The 13,537-nt window shown below is 45.7% G+C and overlaps 1 protein-coding gene across 2 annotated transcripts in view; it reads left to right on the top strand.

Moving 5' to 3' along the window:
* Unc-115a (actin binding LIM protein Uncoordinated 115a) overlaps nt 1-13,537 on the top strand; it is a 424,168-nt gene that overhangs the window by 190,778 nt on the left and 219,853 nt on the right. For both annotated transcript variants that reach the window (XM_037426516.2, XM_037426515.2), the window contains exon 8: nt 13,409-13,503. In XM_037426516.2, coding sequence (XP_037282413.1) covers nt 13,409-13,503 — 95 coding nt within the window. The remainder of the gene's footprint in view (nt 1-13,408; nt 13,504-13,537) is intronic.

Raw genomic sequence — 13,537 nt, 5'->3', positions numbered from 1 at the left:
CTGCTTTCCGCCAACTCTGCGCCCCGCCGCGGTGGTCTAGTGGCTAAGGTACTCGGCTGCTGACCCGCAGGGCGCGGGTTCGAATCCCGGCTGCGGCGGCTGCATTTCCGATGGAGGCGGAAATGTTGTAGGCCCGTGTACTCAGATTTGGGTGCACGTTAAAGAACCCCAGGTGGTCTAAATTTCCGGAGCCCTCCACTACGGCGTTTTCATAATCATATAGTGGTTTTGGGACGTTAAACCCCACATATCAATCAATCAATCAATCCGCCAACTCTGCGGACAAATCTGCGGCAGATGCTATCGTAGATGGCATAAAACGGCTTAGTTTTGAAGGTGCGTGCGCAGCCATGCGCACGGGGATTGTAAAATGAACTACCGTTTGCCGCAACCGCCGCACACAAAACCTCATTTGTGGCAACGCGATAGCAATATACTAGCTCCGAGGGCAGGCAGTGGTAGGTTAAAAGCAGCAATACCGTAAAAAATGGAAATAAAGTTCGTTTTGCCGCAAGGGCAAAGCAATAAATGCAACAGCAACAAGTTGGAATGTAACACGAAGAATGGCAAGCAGATCGAAACGTGCAGCGGGTTGCTCACACACAAATAACGCACGAAAATGATACTTGCAGGACGAGAGAGAACTAACAACTTATACCACTCGATTCTTAGCGCCCTTATTAAACAAAAAATGGCAGCATATCCACGAAGTGAATGATGGAGAGTGGGGCGAAGCATCCGTCTGTCCTTTCGTTTTTGCTTCCGTCCGTCCATGCGTGCATCTGTTCGTGCGTCCGCACGTCTATCTGTGCGTCCGTTTCTGCGTTCGTCCATGCATCTGCTACTGCGTCCGTCCATGCATTTATCCGTCGGTGCAGCCATCCGTCAGTCCGTTCGTGCATCTGTCTGTGTGTCCGTTCGTCCATCTATTGAACACTCCAAGTACCACCATCTTGCATCTTTCCATCATATATTCCGCATATGCACCGCCATCCAGCGGACATCCCAAGGACTAAACGAGAGGTGGCACATGCACACTTTCTTACGGCTTGCGCTTCGTGTCTACTTCCCACCTTTAACCACCTCGAGTTTATGGTTTATACTAGTTCACCGTATTCATGGCACTGCGGCCCAACGCTCGCTAAACCTTTCTAAAACCAAGGAGGTTATGCTCAACGAGTATAACGTAGCAACCCTTTCTTGTCAGATAGTGCTCAATGTACATGCCAATGGCTGCTAAAGGGGTATGAGAGACAGAAAAATTCGGCTTTTAGTTAATGCGCACGCTGTGAATTTTTTATTGTTCAACAACGCACAGAAGAAATTCCCCACCGGCACCACCTTGGAGGTCAAACTGTAAGTCTGGTTACACACTACGACTACTACTACCACTACGAGGAACGAACGGGTGCCGCTATAAGGAGCTTCGCCCCTAAAATGATGCACGATACGTAATCACAGGTACAGATGCGTACTAACTAACAAGTGTCTCTGTTGTTATACTTCGCAGTGTTTGAAAAGCGTGCTGTTTTCACAAAAAGGGGCCTGTGTAGAGACCAAAGTGACCTTTGTGGGCCCGGCAACTAACGCTTTCGTTCCAGTGAAAGCCGAAGGCACACGATTCCCCCACCAAAGGATAAGCGTGCGCACAGTCAATTACACCCACCATCCATGGGGCAAAGTACACGTGAGAAATAAGGCGCAAAGTACACGTGAGAAATAAGGCGCATCGCGACAAACTCGTCGCCGAGCACGGGCGGCTTTTTTTCTTTGAGTGTTCGTATATATAGCTACCAATGCATATATGGTGAATGATGGTGGTGGCGGCGACGGCAAAAACAACAGCCTAGAGTGTTCACATAATTGCTATTGCAATAAAAAGGGGTCAGACGCGTTTTGGTGTTCCTGTCAAAACAATCTAGTATAGTGAGCAAAGCTTTGACCCACGCTTTTGCGGCAGCCAGCTGCGCCGTCCTGTCTGTTCACATATGTCCCAGGAAGACACATGCGAGTTGTTTTGACCGAAATAGATTCTGCTAGTTGTGTTGATCCTTTGAGACTTTCACCATAGTGAAAAACTCTACCCTCATGTGTTCGGCCACTACTAGCCACTATAAAACTGCAACGCTGATGTCGGCACTTGCGATTGAGACCCCCTCCCACCCCCTTTTGTTTTTTTCGCAATGTTTTTTTGTTTGTTTGTCCTTGTTTTTTGTGCCCCCCCCCCCCCCCCCCCCCCCATTGCACAACACAAATCTTCCGGATTTGGAATTCTTGAACTTGGCAGGTATGCAAGTGTACTCCTCTAGTAACCGCGCAGGTGAATATTAGTACATATTGCTTCACAATCTGGCACTTGTCTTTTGCGTAAACAGGTCCTGTGAAGTCAACTCCCGTAACTTTGAATGGCTCTGCTTCGGTGACTCTTTCTGCCAGGAGTAGAGGTATGTTTCGAGTCGCCGGTGTGAAGTTATGCCTCTTGCAGGCAACACATCTGTTAAGAACTCTTTTTACTGCTTGTCTACTTTGCAATATCCAGAACTTATCGAAGTTGTGCTAGCATCACTTGAACTCCTCCGTGTAATACCATTTTATGCACGTGATGTATTAGCAGTTCCGTGAAATGCCCGTCCTTTGGAATTACTATAACGTGCTTGTTGAATTCTCGGCTGCACTGTAATCGTCCCTTCTGTCTGATGATTTCATCGTCATCAAGGTAGACTTCGTGTCCATTAATTTCAAATAATTGAGTATTTTGAATAGGCTTCACCCTTTGTTTGTCTCAGTGATATTTGGGTCTGTCTTATCCGATATTTCTCTGCATTCGTTACCTTTTTTCTTGTCAATGGCCCTTTGTGATTTTGCCTTCTTGTGTTGTTTATGGATTTGAACACCCATGCTGTCACTCTTATAAGCCGTCCGTGTGATAAATACCTTTCGATTTTCAAAATTGGCTCAATTTCGGCTCTTCCCATGCATTGGTGACATTGTGTTTTATGCTGGTCTTCCACATCTGTATTCGTGCCAATTATGCTTGCGGAGTTATTTTCCAGTGATGTTATCCATTTGAGTCCATTCCACCACAAATTAGATGTTATTAATGCCTTTGCGCTCATTCCTTGTGTAAGTGGGTCAGCAGGATTGTCACTTTTAGCATGACCAGCTTGCATGAAGTGTTTCCTTTTCCCACTCTCGTCCCTGTGGAGCCACTAAGCTAATTGGTCCATCCTCATCTGGTACGGTGCATGCAGCGCTTTCTTGGTGTTTAAATTTTTCGATCATCATTGTTTTTATATATTCCATTGCTTCATCTCCTTCTAGTCTGAACCCTTGAACTGTAGCTATAAACCTCTGTTTCATGCTGTCTTATTACTCAGAAAATTGAGATGGTTCCAAAACTTTGCTGCTGCCTTTCTATCTTTTTTGTTTACTTCTGCCATCTATTGGGCCCTCTTTCTTTTAATCTTTTCACTGCTCAAATCGGACGCTTCCCTTCTGCAGCTCAAAAAGTTATCCCATTTTCTTTTGACATCATCTTCCGGTTCACCCCTTTGTTTAGCATACCTGTGTTCCCTGGAGGCTTCTTGACATCTTACTATGCCCCCCAGCGGTGGTCTAGTGGCTAAGACTGCTGACCCGCGGGTCGCGGGTTCGAATCCTGGCTGCGGCGGCTACATTTCTGATGGAGGCGGAAATGTTGTAGGCCCGTGTGCTCAGATTTGGGTGCATATTAAAGAACCCCAGGTGGTCGAAATTTCCGGAGCCCTCCACTACGGCGTCTCTCATAATCATATGGTGGTTTTGGGATGTTAAACCCCACATATCAAATCATTGACGTCTTACTATGGCTCCCTTAACTTTCTCACCCTACCAGCTCTTGGTTTGTGTCTGCTTTTCCTGGTTGATTTGACTCGTACCTTAGCAAGCTCTAACTCAAACAATCGAGTTACATTTGTGTACCTCCATTCTGTTTTAGTATTCTCGTTGATTATTTTCTCAGTCTCTTTAGTTGCTAGTTCTATTTGCCTTCTTTAATAAATATTACCGTGTGGTTGCTCGTAATGCCCCTCGAATTTCATTTCTCTTCGAAAACTCGGCTTGATACGTTTGTGATCACTACCTAAGCTTCTGGACTCATATTCATCTATGTTCATCACCATTAGCTGATCATACATCCCATGTGACATTATTGCGTTATCTATCGTCGACTGCAGCCTTCCCACCTCCCATGTTATCTGCTCTTCGCATTTATCGGTGCTGTTGCAAATGATTAAATCATGCCTTTCACACACATCTGTTAGCATTCTGCTTGTTGGGTCAGTATATTCTTCCATATTTTCTATGTTTGCATTCATATATCCTAATATAATTACCTCGCACTCTTCTCCTAGGTCGTGAATGTCATTTCCTATGCACTGCACCATTTGTTCATTTTCCTCTCTGGCTTTTGCCCTTGTCCACAAGTATACAAAACCCAGGAGCGTCATTTGCCCTACCACTTTCCTTTTTAGCCATAAATATTCCTTGCACTCCTGCTTGACCCTTTGCCAGTCTGTAATTTTTGGAATGAATGCCCCAATACTATCCCCCTTTCTGTTGCCTTCTGTTCTACTGTCGAGCCCGACTATATCGAACCCGTTTATATCAAATTATTCCGTATATCGAACAATTCCTAAACACGGTAAGTTTACATTGAGAATATATAGCAAAGGTTACTGTTTTATCGAACGAAAATAACAACGACAACTGATATATCAAACTCGATGTGTCTCAAAAGGGCCCCAGCAAGTTCGCTTTCCCTCGCGGTGGCGGGGAAAACTGCTGGCGCCACCCTATGAAAAGTTGTTTAGACCCGGTCGTGCGCGGGCGAACACCCCCCTCCAAAAAATGATCCTGGCCCACTCGCAGCGCTTACAGCCAATCATAGGCCGTCGTGCTTTCTCCGAGGCGTGGAGGCGGTAGAAGTGAGCGCCATTTTTTCTTTCTTTATGCTTGTCTGCCTGCTGCTGCGAATTCAGGGTGGTCTGTGGTGTTGCCTGTTGGTGCTCTGTGAACTGTATTGGCGCGCTGTCATCATGGCTTGCGCAAAGAGGCAAAATTTGCTGTTCGCTGCGAAACTCGAATTCATCAATCAGGTTGAGTGCGGTGAAAAGAAGTCTGACGTCGCCGCCGCGTACAAAATTCCAAGGAGCACCTTGAGTACTATACTGAAGAACAAGGCAGACATCAGGGCCAAGTCGGACAAAAGGCCAGGTGCCCGTGGCGCCCGACGTGTGCGCGCTGCTGTGTACGAAGATGTTGAAGCGGCCATTTACAAGTGGTTTGTGGACGTTCGGTCATGAAACATCCCGGTGTCCAGCCCTATGATCGAGCAGAAAGCCAAGGACCTTGCTTTTCTGCTTGGCAGGAATGATTTTCAAGGCGGTTCAGGCTGGCTTCAGCGGTTCAAAGAACGGCACGACATCATTGGCAAAGTTGTTACAGATGAAAGCAGAGCGGCGGACCTGGACAGCGTAGAAAAATGGCTCGAGGAAAACTGGCGAGATATCGCAGTAAGATATAGAGCCCAAGATATCTTCAATGCGGATGAAACCGCTCTATTTTGGCCAAACAAGACACTTGCGTGTCGTGGCGACAAGACAAGCGGCGGCAAGGCAAACAAAGCTTGTGTGTCCGTGCTGTTGGCAGCTACTTTAGACGGATCGAAAAAGCTTCGGCCTCTGGTTATCAGGAAAAGCACGGCACCGTGGTGTTTTCAAAATCCGTTGTCGCTTCCAGTTACCTACCGAGCAAACTCAAAAGCGTGGATGACCGAGGAGCTTTTCAGCAGATGGCTATCGTCGTGGAATGATGATTTGGTAGGCGAAAATCATAAGGTGCGCCTGCTCGTAGACAATTGTTCATCGCACCACTGCAGTACAACCTTCAGCAACATCTAGCTGCGTTTTTGCCCCCGAGCACTGCAACCACTGGATCAAGGCGTTATACGCGCAATGAAAGCCGGCTATCGGAAGCGCCTGGTGGAGAGGCTGCTGCAGAACCTTCGTGTCAGCAGGGAGCTTAAGATCGACTTGCTCGGAGCTATTTCTATGTTGAGTAGATCGTGGGCAGATGTAAAGAAGGAGACGATCCAGAACTGCTTTAGGCATGCCGGCTTCCGCATTCCTGGTGATGGCACCCCAAATTCTGACAGCACTGAAGACACCGCAGGTGTTTCCGCCGAAGTTTGGAACGAGTTGGCAGAGTTCCCGGGTGCTATCGACAGATCGACATTCGACGAGTTCGTCAGTGCGGACAATGATGTTCCCATCATGGGCCAATTACAGGATGAGGATTACATTGCAGACGTCGTGCTGACCACGAGCCAAAGCGACAGCAATATGGAAATCGACGACGGCCCATTGCCTACATCCTTCGAAGTGATTAGTGCACTTGCGTTGGTTTGGCGCTATTGCTTGAATGTGGAAGGTTGCGGCCTCAGCTGCTCCGACTCGTTGGACAACGTAGAGGCGTGTGTGCTGTCGCAGGCAACGAAGTCGTTGACACAGAAAAAAATGATACCTTGCTCTGCGACGCCAGGTAAACCTGCCAGGCGCGGGCAAACGGAAGTGGGCAGTACGTGTGGTTGGTTGTAGCAGGCGAGAACCGCAGTGCAGAGGGCGTCATGTGGCTGCAGGCTTGTGGCCAATTCGGCAGTAAGATGGCGAAACTCGACCAGCAGTGCATCGAGCAAGATTGCGTGCATAAGTGGCTGGTCCATGACGCTATTCACAGCAAAAACGGCGTCGAGCTGCATGAACCATGCCTGGGTAAATTCGGGTGGGACGGTGGCACTGGCAGGCAGAGTGGCGGAAGCATGGGAGCCGGTGGCTTGTTGAAGGGCGTGTCCTTCGGATCACCACTGTAGCGAGAGTAGGGAGAGACGTGAGACGACGTCGTGAAGGCGGTCCATGTGGCGGTGGCTGCCAGCGTCTGACACGCCAGGCGTGTGAACTCGTTCTGTTACTTGCGCAGCTCGAGCTAAACATGAGCTGCGCGAGAGGTGCGGCGCGGTGGCTGAGAAATGATGATGGTGGTGAGTGGGGATGATGACACTACACATGTATAATATTTTGTACATGGCTCTGTGGGAGCAGGAACTCCATAGCACTTGCTCTTGATGGCTGTCTGGGTAGGTGTGTAGTAATCGCTTCGGGGCCTTGTGTCCCTCTTATTTATGGTGGGGTCAAGGATGACTTTGGGAATGTGCCTTGTTTTGGCAGTATTAAGGGTGCCATCTAGGGAGTTCAGAATTTATACTAGTTTGCCGATGCGAGTTGCGTGGCATATTTTTCCACTTTCACTGTTACTTTCACAATGCATGTCCTCAGTTTCCAGTTGTTATTTTGTGTTGTCCAGCGACGGGTAAGCCCTCATTTGGCATCCCACAGTGTTAATAAATGGGAATCCACCTCCGGAATTCCTGTTAGGAAATTTTTGTATTGTGTTCTTTCTGTTCACAAAGTTTGTTGCACCAGGCTTCCAAGTTTGTGATTGTGCTCATCCTGTTCTTTGGCTTCCCTCATTTTTCACCAGTCAGTTAATTTGGCTTTGCTGATCTGCCTGCGTAGGCATCCAGTCTGTAGTGTTATGTTCAGTATGTAATGATAGCTTTCGAAGTTTAGACATACAACTATAACAGCACGAGACGGACATTTCATACCGATTGTCGAATAGATAAGGGTACTGGGCACCAATGAAAAATTGATTTGCTATTTCAAAGTGAAGGTTTCTCAGACGATGCACTTAATCGAACGATTTACCAACAAGCATAGTGGTGTGAAAGAACCAAATATAAGGCTCATCCACGCATTTGCCATTAGGCACATTTGTCACAAACGAGCACTTAAGAAAGCACGTGCCTTTGAGTTTTAATGGCTGCGTTAAAACCAGGCGCCCAGCAGACGCGACAGAAGCCGGTGTAAAGAAGAAAAAAACCATCAAAATATTCCACACGCATGCCTCTTCTCTCTCTTGAAAATGCCGCCGCCACACCGAACAACCTCCTCACATCTATCGCCGAGCAATCTCTAGAAGCATCTTGAAGGAAAGGGGTGTGGTGCTGCAGAGTTGTGTCACGTTACGAGAGATGTTCCAACTTTTCCACAGCCTTGGCTTTGCGGCGCGCTGATGAAACACTTCGAAATTACAGGAACCCAGCGGCTAGTGTATATGAGCCATCAGCGGAGGGAGTCGCATCAGGAGATGAAAAAAGTTTTTCGCCAGCGTCTGAAGACTTGTTTTACAAGCAGGAGATGAAGTGTGTTTTTCACTTTGTCAGTTTTGTTATTGAAGTGCGGTCAGTTGACGATGCTAGAGTTTCTTGGAGAAGAAACCTCAAACGCAGTAGGATGACAACCGGCGCTGGGATTTGAGGGAGTGCTTCCTTGAAGAGAAGCATTCAAGCTTTGTTTCAAGAACTTTGAACTGGATACGTTTGACGAACATTGTTGTCAATATGTGTACATGGATAGTTTATGCATGAGATTGCATTTTAGTGCATTTTGTTGTTTGTGTCCATTGTTTTGAGTGTATTCGAGTATCAAGTGATTCGTGTCGTATTGTATTTGATAATTGGAGAGTGTGCTTGGTTTGCGTGTTGTTTGTTCTGTCTTATCTGAGAATATATTTTTTTGTTATAAACTCTCGGCTCTGCCTCGTTTTTTGGTCCACATCCAGCGTACGCTGGCTCATCAAAAGGACCAATTCTAAATTGTTCGTGCTTTTGTGGTGCGTTTCGGGGGGTTAATACGTCCGCCGATGGAATCAGCTCGGCGATTGCCTCCCTAATGAATGGGACCAGTGACAACATCCGCATACCATAGTTTGCAGCAGAAAAACAAAATTATACTACACAGTTTGATCAGAAAAATCTTTAAGCAAGTGCTAGGACTTGCGCAAAGCACTACTACTGATAGGCTCCTATTAGCCCCGAGAGGTTGGAGTGGCGCCGCCTGTTGGGAGGCTTGCATTACGTCACGGCACGGACTCTTCGACTTGCTGTAGTGCGCATATACATAACACGCACTCGCTTTGTATGCCGTTGCAGTGCCAGCGCTTATTTTTTGTTTGTTTCACGCTTAAAATAAATGACCAAGGCAGCATCGATAATGTTCCTGATTAAACAATGAAAAACTTAACTTTTTTTTTTTTTTCAGTTCAATCGCCAACGGTGCTAGCTCTAGAATTCACGCTTTGATCAGGTTTGTTAGGTTACGCGCTGCTTACCTCGAGAATGGGTTCGATTCATGGCCACGGTAGCGGCGTTCCGACCGTGATGAACATCAGCCATGCATGTGCTAAGATACAACAGCATGTTTAAAAATGGGAGGTGGCTACAATTACTCTATAGCGTGCCTCACAATCATGTCCTGCTTTTGAAGTGTATACGACAGCGTATTTGCAATTGAGGTTACATTGTTAACAGGTGATACTTTAAAAAAATATGTGATTGTTTCGCTTTCACTAGCGGTTTTTCTATCAGACGTATGAGAGTAACTGCTGCCTGTGTTCCGAGCTTCACGCATGTGCTTAGTATCGAGTGTCATTAAATATCTCGAATGCACTCGCCCGCGAATTCCACTGAAGCTGTTGCATTACAGTTTCCTATGTCTAGTTTCACATTCATCACTTTATAGGTTCACAATTTTTCCTCAATAATTTCGGTGCTCAATTTCACTTCAAAAACAAGTTGAGGTTAATTGCAGAAACGGCTACTGCTGTGAGATAGCATCTTCATGAAGTATCGAATAGCAACTGTGCCATGACGCTCGTGAGTGCCAGGTTAGATAGCCACCTGATAAATAAATTTTCCCCACACTTGATTACCTCTAAGCAGCATCAACCTGTATATGGTCATAACGTTCGAAACTAATCATTGCTTCATTGAGGCAAAGGAGGTTTCATTATCACGGGGCCCACGAAGCTGATTGGGCCATCAAAACAGTTTATTTTGTCTTCCTGGCGCTTGTTTAGCAAACAATTGCTACCATCAGTGCTTTCACGTAAACTGAGTATTACAGCTAATGACGTGGCGGTTGATCAAGTCACCTGTTCGCGTAAATCAGGGTATGCAAATACATAATCCCGATTGACTGTTGAGAAGAAATCTGCACGTGAGATCCAAGTATACCGACGTCTAAGAATTTCAGAATCCATTGTTTCTTTTGCAACAGTACTTCAATTTTGTCAATATTATAAGTGATTGCGTATGACAGACAGATTCATCTGAAGTCTCCTGCATCAAAAGTGGAATTTTGTCAAATGACCTACATTATTTGCTGAGGCAGACATAACTTGCATGGTAAGTCACAAAGTTTTTAGTAAAAGTTAAGTCACAAAATTTTTAGCAAATACAAAATGTCCTGATTTCATTCGTAATACTTCGACACGCATGTTTAATCACATAGTCTATGCCTAGTTGTAATAGGTTAGACCCATTCAGCACGAATATTTTTTTAGCACTGATTTTGCGGATTTTGAGAACTAACGTCTCGCTGCCATGCACCCCCATTTTCAAAGTGGATTATCTGTTCGGACGAGAGTTCCCCATCCTAAGCTATATTATCAATACTTTGTGCACCTTAGTTAACGTTTGATAGAAATAAATATGTTGACTTTGTCCGTTGCGCGGTCTACTTGCGAAATTGCGGAGGTATCACCACCGTACTTGGAAGAGCGGATACACAGTGGGCTCGGAAATAAGCGACCGTCGGCATGCGTCATAGGCGGAGCGGGCGAGTCCTTGCCATGATGTCATTTGGTTGCGACTCCAGCGATGCCAGTGTTCGTTCTTGGGGCTAATAGCGCGAGTTTTAGACTTGAGGAACTGATAGAGGTACAACGTATTGTACAGTACAACTGCCTCTCTAATGTTGTAGGCCCGTGTGCTCAGATTTGGGTGCACGTTAAAGAACCCCAGGTGGTCTAAATTTCCGGAGCCCTCCACTACGGCGTCTCTCATAATCATATAGTGGTTTTGGGACGTTAAACCCCACATATCAATCAATCAACTGCCTCTCTAAAATGAACACCGGTAGACATATCTAGACAAAAAAATTAGGCATCACTTATCGCACACATTATGGCACCGAATGCGATACTCCTCGTGACATACGGGCGAAGCTCATAGTCCCTTCATTATCTAAAAACATGCACCCCGTGCTCAATGCAGAAAGAAGGCTAAGCAGAGCAAAGGCCATGATAAAAAGCTTAGGAAACAGCAATGAAGCGGTCTTCGTAGATGCCGTTCATTGCAAACACAAAAGCTGCTTCTACGTGGCAGTAGTTAATCGCAATAAACAATACAGCACCGATCTGACAATACTTACGAGACTCATTGATAAACTGCAGAGGCGCGCTTACCCACCACCCCACCTTTAAACTCAATTGGTCACAGTCTGTCTAATGTTGACAATTAGAAACTAGGTCATCTGAGAGCCCAGCACTACTATATGTTATGTATCCAGATATCTACACGACCAATCAATGCAAAGATTTTGAGGCCCGAGCTTTGTTAGAACATGTCCTATGAGAATGCCAGGGATTGAAACACAGTAATTAAAACGCAGCCTCCATCGGCAGTCTCCACGCACATTGGGCTGCACTGCTTAGTTCAACCCTGGCAAACCAGTGGGCTGAGCGAGCGACCAGGAGACAAGACCTTCTAGCCGACACCTAGGCGCAGTCCACTAACACACCACATATGAAATAGTTTCTTCTATCTATTCATCTACTTCAGGACTCATTTTCAATTTTCTGAGCAGGAAAGTTTGCTGAAAATTGTGAGTGTCTGTGTGCTTTGTCTTTGTTTTCTACTGTCCATGTTTTTGTGTGCGTGATATTTTTTTACAAATACCAACTAGCCCAATTGTCCGTCCCGCTGCATGATAAAAAAATCTTCGAAAGTCGAAGATTTTGGGCAAATCAAATTAGTAGACACCCTGCAGGTGAAAAAAAAAAAAAAAAATGCCAGGTCTACGCGGAAGTTGCAGCACAATCACAGCAAAAACTAGAAAAGCTGCCTTTCAGAGCCTTTCAAAACACTCATTAGATAACTATTGCAAGCACACTTGCTTGATACGCACTAAGGGACATTCGCTATGCCATTTATCGTCATTCTTTGGAGAAGCGTGGTATCCGCTAAACACTTGCGAGGAATTTTGTGCCAATAGTTCATGCAATGGCTGACGGCAATGAGGAATTATGGCTGAAGTGGGTATGCCCCAGAGTTAATAGGGAAACAAGAACAAGATTTTGTAATAGGTTGGAGCATTGGACGACCCACTCGTTACGCTAATCGCACTGGTTGTTGTTTCAATCTTTTTAAACGCTTTATAATACCCATGCCACACGGGCAAAAAAACCGGCATAGATCTCCTGATGCCTTCAAATTGAATGTCATTCGCATGGTGCCTCACAGACGAACAAAATGGCATTAACCCAAACGCCATTCGTCACGTAATGCCATCGGCAGAACTCATTCCGCTGAGAAATCCGTATTCTCGACGGCACAGCTGATAAAGTAATTATATAAAATGACATTTGATTCGACTGGAAGGAATTCTATTTACACTTATCACTTAAACAGTGGTTAAAAACGTTTCTTCAGCTTATAGACGCTGTAAAATAAATGCGACAGGCGCCATGTTCTTTTTACGCTGCGGATCTGACTATTGGCTTAAGTTGCTACACGGTCGGTTGCAACGTCGTGAAACAAAGTTACGAACAAACTCTAATGGCAGTGCAATATGCTTATTCCTATATTTTATTCTTCTGGGAGGTATATGTAGCTTGTAAACGCACATTTATTTTTCTATTAAAACTGCACAATTGCTTACTACAGAAGATGGTGTGATCGACGTCATCTGAGTCAAATGTCATTCATTTTGGAAGTGTAGCAACTCTACCCCAAAAAATGTCATTCGAGAACGCCTTCACTACCGAATGTCATTTTCTGTGTCCGTGTGGCACAGGTATAAGTCGTGACACGGTTGCTTTTGCAATATCGTGCCTGCCTAAGGTAAGTTTGCCAACAAGTCCCAAGCATCGATGTGGCTCAGTGGTAGAATACTGGGCTGGCATCCAGCAACCCAGGTTCCAGCCCCACTGTGTCATTGGTACTAGGTTTTTTTTTTTTCTAATTTTGCGTGATGTGGTTATGGACACAACTCCGAGTTGTGATCTCATTACAGCTTTCACTGTAAAATGCTCAGAAGGAAACCTTGGAAGCTTTTGTTCCAACTCTGCATGCTACCATAGTAGTGTGAGACCTGGCAATGCTTGTCTCTTTATGCTGGAACTCGATGATGGAACATTGATGGAACTCGAGTGAAGCGGCTCTATGGTGCAAAACATGAACCTCATGCAGGAGGCGCCATCTGGCATCCGCGCTGTGGTCCAGGGCCTGATGGCAAAGCAGAAGACAGAAAGCTGGATGAAAAAGACGCGGTTGCTGAGGAGCAGGTATTTTCTTCACCTATTATGCATTTTTATTTCA

Source organism: Rhipicephalus microplus, chromosome X (assembly GCF_043290135.1).
Source record: "Rhipicephalus microplus isolate Deutch F79 chromosome X, USDA_Rmic, whole genome shotgun sequence".
Classification (NCBI taxonomy): domain Eukaryota; kingdom Metazoa; phylum Arthropoda; class Arachnida; order Ixodida; family Ixodidae; genus Rhipicephalus; species Rhipicephalus microplus.
This window is presented reverse-complemented; position numbering and strand designations above follow the sequence as displayed.